The sequence below is a fragment of the Papaver somniferum genome, chromosome 2 (genome assembly GCF_003573695.1).
Source record: "Papaver somniferum cultivar HN1 chromosome 2, ASM357369v1, whole genome shotgun sequence".
Classification (NCBI taxonomy): Eukaryota; Viridiplantae; Streptophyta; class Magnoliopsida; order Ranunculales; family Papaveraceae; genus Papaver; species Papaver somniferum.
In genome coordinates, this window is record NC_039359.1 from 10,417,891 (window position 1) to 10,425,179 (window position 7,289).

General features: G+C 37.2%; 1 protein-coding gene across 1 annotated transcript; it reads right to left on the reverse strand.

Moving 5' to 3' along the window:
• Positions 1-2,541: 2,541 nt before the first annotated feature.
• Positions 2,542-7,288, reverse strand: LOC113346881 (probable beta-D-xylosidase 2). Its single transcript, XM_026590432.1, has 7 exons — positions 6,713-7,288; positions 5,595-5,873; positions 4,726-4,895; positions 4,541-4,638; positions 4,100-4,447; positions 3,584-3,997; positions 2,542-3,493 (listed from the first exon to the last, which is right to left on the reverse strand). The coding sequence occupies exons 1-7, from the start codon at positions 7,112-7,114 to the stop codon at positions 2,886-2,888; spliced, it is 2,319 nt and encodes a 772-aa protein (XP_026446217.1). The 5' UTR covers positions 7,115-7,288; the 3' UTR covers positions 2,542-2,885.
• Between the last annotated feature and the right edge of the window lies 1 nt (position 7,289).

The following is a 7,289-nucleotide window of genomic DNA, read 5'->3' on the forward strand; positions in this document are numbered from 1 at the left end:
AAAAGAAAGTGTTATTGGAGGATTGTTACAGATTTTACCAGTTGCAAAAGAACTGTTACAGGTGAACAGAAGTGTGACAAAAGAATGTCACAGTTAAGTGTTGAAGAATAGTTACAGAAGAAAGTGTTACAGTGAGCGTGACAAAAGAGTTATAACAGTTGGAAGATTGAAGTGTGGTTGAAGAGTTTGTGGTAGAAACTTAGAGATCCTACAAAGTGTGGCAGACTTTGTAAAGACGACAGGATTGTGAGAGAATCTTGAAGAACAAAGAAGTGTGAAGGTTTCGCAAGAAGTGCGTGACTGGAACAAGAGAGAAGAAGAAACAACATTCATGTTGTGAAGGAAAAAAAAAAAAGAGAAGAAAACAATCACCAAGAGGTGATGAGAAAAAGAACAACAATAATAGGTTGAAATCCTATGAGTTGTCGAGAGAGTACAAAAAGTATTCTATCGAAGAAACCAAGAAAACAAGAGTACAAGAAGTATTCTTCAGAAGATAGGACCGTAATGTCTTAAAACTATGATTGAGACCGTAATGTCCTAAAACTTCCGAAGGGGACCGTAATGTCCTTAAACTACGAAGGGGACCGTAATGTCCTAAAACTTCCGAAGGGGACCGAAATGTCCTTAAACTACGAAGAGAGGACCGAAACGTCCTTAAACTACGAAGATGGAACCGAAATGTTCTAAAACTACGAAGATGGGACCGCAATGTCCTTAAACCTGCATTGGGACCGAAATGTCCTTAAACTACGAAGAGGACCGAGGATCGAAAGATGTCCTTAAACTAAGAAAATGGGACCGAAAGCGTAATGTCCTTAAACTATGAAGGGGACCGAAACGTCCTTAAACTACGAAGAGGACCGAAAGATGTCCTTAAACTACGAAAATGGGACCGAAAGCGTAATGTCCTTAAACTATGAAGGGGACCGAAACGTCCTTAAACTACAAAGAGGACCGAAACGTCCTTAAACTACGATCTGAAGATTTTTTTTCGCAGAAGCGTTGAAAAAAAAAAAAAGAAAGAAAACCGAAGTTAAATTTCTTTGGTCCAAGATGGGCATTCGTGATCTACATGCTCCATCTTGAGGGAGGGTATTAGGAAATAATATATGAGAGTCTATATTTAGGAGAGATGCACATTAAGTTGTGAGAGTTATATTAGGAAAGTGTCTATGTTTAGAGTTTGATCTTAGTTAGGAAAGTACCTTGAGTGGTCGTCAAGTTTGTGAACAATATAAATAGGCTGTTGAGCCATGAAAGTTGTGACACCAAAATTATTATCAATGTAGTCTTTTACGCTTCCGCGCGTTTATGCTCTCCTCTCTCTTGCTCGATCCTTAACAGTATAGTTTTCAAAAACAGTTTTCTGTTTTTAAAAACAGAGAAAACAGAAAATGGGAGAAAACGCGTTTGGTAAGGACATTTTCAGAAAATGTTTTCTATCTGTTTTCTGTTTTTAAAAACAAAAAAATGAAAACAACAAATTATTGTTTTCTGTGTTTTCTCTTTTTTTTCTTTTTTTTATTCTTTTCTTCTTTTCAGAACAAAGTAAGAGATGGGGAATGACTGCAAGTGAGTCATGGCTAATATCACTATCTCTTAGACGAATCTTTACATTTGATCCGATTTAGTTGGTTTTCCTTGTTTTCAAAAACAGTTTACCAAACAATTTTTAGAAAATGAAAACAAGGAAAAAATGGTATGTTTTTAAAACAGTGGAAAACTATTTTTGAAAACTGTTTTTCAAAACTGTACCAAACAGGCCCTTAGTTTTTTGACCCAATCCGTCTGTTTGTCGTGAATAAAATGAAGTCACGCATAAATAAAAAGGAATTAAAACAAAGGAAGTCAAAACATCACTCATTTCAAATTCATGGAGATGCAAGTATACCAATATTACCTTCCCTAGAGCCCAATCGTCTGAATCAAAGAACGCCCGCTGATTATCCTGCCAACAAGAGTACAGATTTTTCTTGGTATCCACCAGGTCGAAATTTTAGACAATAGCACAATGATTTCCAAGGCTGCTAATGGGGTGTACCAACCCAAAGGCAAATGGACACCCCCAAGCAATTTGTTACCCCCTAGAATGATTTCCAACTTTTAAAATCTTGATGGATTAGAAATTAAGTGAATGGTAGTACCTTTGAGATCAATGGCTTCTTCTTAGGTACAAGTGCCCCATATTTCTTCATCTTCACTAGGCTCCAACTTTGAGAAGTTTTTAATCAACCAAATGAATTTTGAAGATGATGGGAGTTGTACCAAGCACTGATCTTCCATTGATTAGGTACATACATAAACCCTAAATGGTTCAGAAGAGAAGCTTTGGAAACTAAAGAGACATGATTTTTACCACAAGAGAGAGTGTTCACTGTTGAAGAGTCTGACTTTGCACACTATTACACGAGACTATTACATGAGAGCTCAACTTTACAGTTTATGCCAAAGCCCAAGTTAGTATCTGGTTCTTTTTAGCCCAGCAAATGTATAGCTCACAACAGGATTCAGAGAAGTAGAATCAGCAGCACACACAAATGAACTTCAAATCTTGTTTCTTCTTGTTATTATGTAGAGTTTTTCCAAACCCTAACTATGAATAATGATACAATTACATGCTCCTAATTAAGTGGAGCTTAATAATAATTAAATATAAGACAAAAATGGAGTATAATTTTTTCCATCTTTGAACCTTTTTTTTTTTTACATATATCTAAAAATTTGAAATCAGGTAGAAGAAAAAAGACTTGCGTCCCTTTCCTTTTTCATATTTCACTCCCTTTATATAATGAAGGCTATGAGTCCTTGAGGCAAGGACATGAATGGTATATTGACAAAAGCACGTTGGCGTGTTCGTCCAACCGTATCTGGCATCTCTAGCTCTATGATTTGATTTCTCCTAGAGCATCAACATGAAGATTAATAGAATGCTTAACATCACCTACATGGATGTGATGTTCTCCCATTGGAATTCTTCTGATACCATATTTATCGACGATACTGAGATACTTGCAAATATGTATACCAATTCTAACTTGTTGTTCAGAGTTAGCAGGAACATGAACTCTTTCGAAAGCAACTAATTGTTTTTCAGGAGCAAAATGGCCGGCTGGTGGCGTTGAGTAGACGAGTAATGTGTGGGATCCATCTCTTTCACCAGTGTTTTTAACGTTCACGTGTAGTCCGACAGAAAGACGGTCACATTTTGCGTGGGTAACTTTCACGGCATTGTTCAATAATGTTGTGGTGTTGGAAGAAGTAGCATGTCTACCACCAAGAGGTACTGCTAACATTGCTGGGGCTTTAGAAATGGTATGAACAAAACTGGTGTAGCTCAATCCATGCCCGAATGGGTACACAACTGGTCCTTTGTAAAATCTGTAAGTTCTTCCTGGGTAACCTCTTGCTGGGTCTGCCCTTAAACCCATATTTGTCATTGGAACTTTAGCTAGGTAATCTTGAGGGTACCATGTCATTGGAAGTTTTCCTCCTGAAATGCAAAAATGTTAGTATTTGAGGAAAAAATCAATCTTTGAATGTAGGTCAATATAGAAAATGCTAAGACTAAGTGAAAATGCACCTGGATTGGTTTGTCCGAAAATGACATCGGCGATGGCGGTACCACCAGATTGGCCAGGATAACCAACCCAGAAGATACCAGCTATATGTGGATCGTTTTTGGCAAAAGTTATTTCCAGAGGTCCACCAGACATGAGAACAAGAATTGTAGGACCTTTAGAAGCCATGGCAACTCTGGAAATCAACTCTTGCTGGTGCCCAGGGAGAAACAAATCTGTTCTATCCAAAAACTCAGCCTCAATCGATTGATCAAGCCCCATTACTAAAACAGTTGCATCAGCTTGACGAGCAGCATTCTCGGCAGCACCGAACAACTCTCTCCCTTTACAAGCCACATTAGCACAACCTTTTTCATGAATGGTTTTAACATATCTGGCTATCCCTTGTACCGGCGTAGTATATCCACATGCAATACCTGAATCAGAACAAAATAAACTCAATCAATTGCTTAAAATGCTAAACATCAAAACATTCGAATTTGGTATTAGCTTGATTATGCTTCTGACATTGTTCATACCAGCATAATTTCCAATCATTGTTGTAGTAACATCAGAATTAGGCCCGATGACTGCAATAGTACGGTGACGCTGAGGCGACAGCGGTAATCGCCCACGATTCTTCAACAGAACAATGCCTTGTCTAGCTGCTTCTAAGGCAAGGTGATCGTGATCTGGCCTGCACACGATATGTGGCCCTAAGTGACCGAATGGCTGATTTCTTGGCTCCCCATCAAACATTCCAAGTCTCATTTGTACTGTAACTGTATTGATCAAGGCATTGTTTACATCTGACTCACTCAATTTCCCTCCTCTGATGGCTGACTCAGTATGCACTGCCAAGAATGGCCCACAATCCAAATCTAGTCCTGAAAAATGATGTGCCAATAGGTCAGCTTCAGCTGAATCAAGTTACAGTAAGACTATATTAATGACAGTGGTGGTCAAGTTTTAACTGTAACCTGCTTTAATGGCAGCAGCAGCAGCCTCTTCTGGTGTAGCAGTGTAGTGTTGGTTATCATAGAAAACACCAACCGAGTCACAGTCTGAGACAATATACCTGCAGGACCCGCAAAATCGGTAAGAGATCTTAAATTCAATCACAATTTAGAAAATGGGATTATCAGAAAGTTTGATGGTAACATACCCATTGAGCTTCCATTCACCTCTGATTGTACCACGAAGAAGATTTGGGTCAGCGCAAGTTGGAATTCCATTGACTTGATTGTATGAACACATGACGCTAGCAACTTTTCCTTCCATTACACATGTTCTGAATGGCACATCAAATGTATCCGCCAAATCCTGCTTGCTTACCTACAAACGAGCACAACAATTATTCAACAATTATTGTATTGCAGTTGCAGCCTTTTGTACCTCATGGTGGCCACTGCACATCCAATAACAAACTTAAAATTGTTCATTGACAAAAAGAAAAAAAAAATCACAAAATCCAGCGCATTTTTTTTCTGGTTAAAAGGTATGCATCTAAAGGAATATATAATAGGATAAAACAAAAACAAAATTGAAGATCCGACAATGATGCATTTGTTTGAAGAACTTTTTTGAAAGGGAGAATAGCATAAAAACAAGAAAAAAGAAAACGAAATTGTTTTGTCATTTCATTCTTTATGTTTTCGTATTCGGGACCATTCCATGTCACTGGAACAGGAAGAAGAAAAAAAGAAAACTATTAGTTGGTTGTGATATTGCTAGATCAAGATAGTTTGCGAGCGAGTAAAAAGAAAATACCAAGAAAATATAGAGCTCTTTAAAGGATGGGCAGGAAAGTTAAAATTTGTGAAAGAAGATAACATGATAACGGAAATGCATTCTTCTACTTCAAGTAGCATTTGACATGATGAAAGGACAGAACCACTTAAACAACCAAGTGCAAATATGGTCCCACCTAATATACTCAAAATCCAGAAAGTGGACCTAAAGACAACTGATGAATCAGAACCATTCAATTGAAGAAAAAAAAAACAGAGTGGAGTGATAGAATTGAAAACCTACCTTAGCATTGAAATGGAAACGATCAACACCATTCCAATTGTCAAGATCATAAGCTGTGTAATGTTTGCAACAAGCTGCAACTTTCAACTTGTTGCCGTCGTTACCCTGTAAACCTCTTACATATCTTGCTGCATATTTACCAGCTATAACTGGGTCTTCACCGGGCGTTTCCTGTCCTCTTCCCCATCTTGGGTCTCTAAATACATTCACGTTAGGACTCCAAAATGTGAGCCCGGCATTCCCTCCATTGTACATTGCTCTTGCTTCATCTGACACTACCTGCGCATTCAAAAAATTCACACATTAATTTGCTAACTTAAGCTACAAATATTATTCTCGGACCCACTTCTCTGTGACCTCACGAGTTATTGCTTTTATGGGTAAAAGTGGATTGCACTTTAGAAACTGCAAAACATCAGAATTATTTTTTACTGCAAATATTTTTTTTTAATGATCAAGGGTATTGTGGTCATTTTAAGATGATTCAAAAAGTTTATGCTGCAAAGTGAATTTAAGAGGGGATATTCAATATAGGCAGTGGAAAAGATGTGCTTAAGAAGTAATAATAGAGTTAGGAGATGTCATTATCTTAGCACTGAATTATTTGCAGCCATTATAGGACCTAACAAAGACCACGTTCACTCTGGTAGTTGTCACCAAATTTTGATTACCTTTTGAGTAATGAAAATTGATTAGATAACTAATTCCAATTTTAATTATGATTCAAATCGATTTATATATCTTTGATTATTGATAAAGCCAAAATTAGTTTAGTAACTTAACGAATACACTGCTACCTAGTAGTACTACTGAGGACTGACGTGTCACTACTCACTAGCCCTAGACGAGTGAACTATAGCACCTCAATAAAAAATGCGAGAGCGAAAAGTTTTCGAGAAACTAAAATGTTTTAAGAAAGTTAATGCCACAAAAATGATGGAATGGCATCCTTAATTCAACTTCCAACAAATAGACACATAAATGGAATGAATCACCCAAAGCTTCAAATTGACCAGAACAACCTTACTAATAAATGTGAACAGAGTTTTTTCTTTAAAAAAAATCTAAATTCAATAAATAATATTGAATAGATAAAAAAATAAAATAAAGAATCTTACCTTTCCGATTTCCTCCCAGAGGGACTGATTGAAAGAAGCAGCAGTAGTAATGACCTGTGGGAAACTAGTAGCAGCAGAGAATTGAGGAGTAAATTTAGTACCAGGGCCAACATTAGAGACACCATGAAGAGCTTCAGACCACCATTCATAACCTTGAATACCAAGTCTAGGAACAGGAGCAGCGTTATTAACCAATAGTCCTACCTTTTCATGTAATGTTAAACGTCCAATGAAATCTCTAACTCTGTACTGTATGGGTAGATTTGTTTTACAAAATGGATAGTTTTTTGTGTTTGAATCTCTCGGGTTACAAGCAAATGGGATTCTTGATGATTCTACTGCTATCACTAGCAGCAGTGATAGAAAGAACGGAATGAAATTGGTAATGCTAATGGTGCCCATTTTTAGAAGAAGATGGTGAAAGAGAGAGGAAGAAGAAGAGGAGAGAAATGAGATTTGTGTTGGGGAGGGAAATCAAATGAGTTTATATAGAATGTCATAAAGAGAGTATGTGAGTGTGAGTGATGTTTTAGGATTCATGATGTAAATACCGTTTGATGATTGGATTTCCACGTAT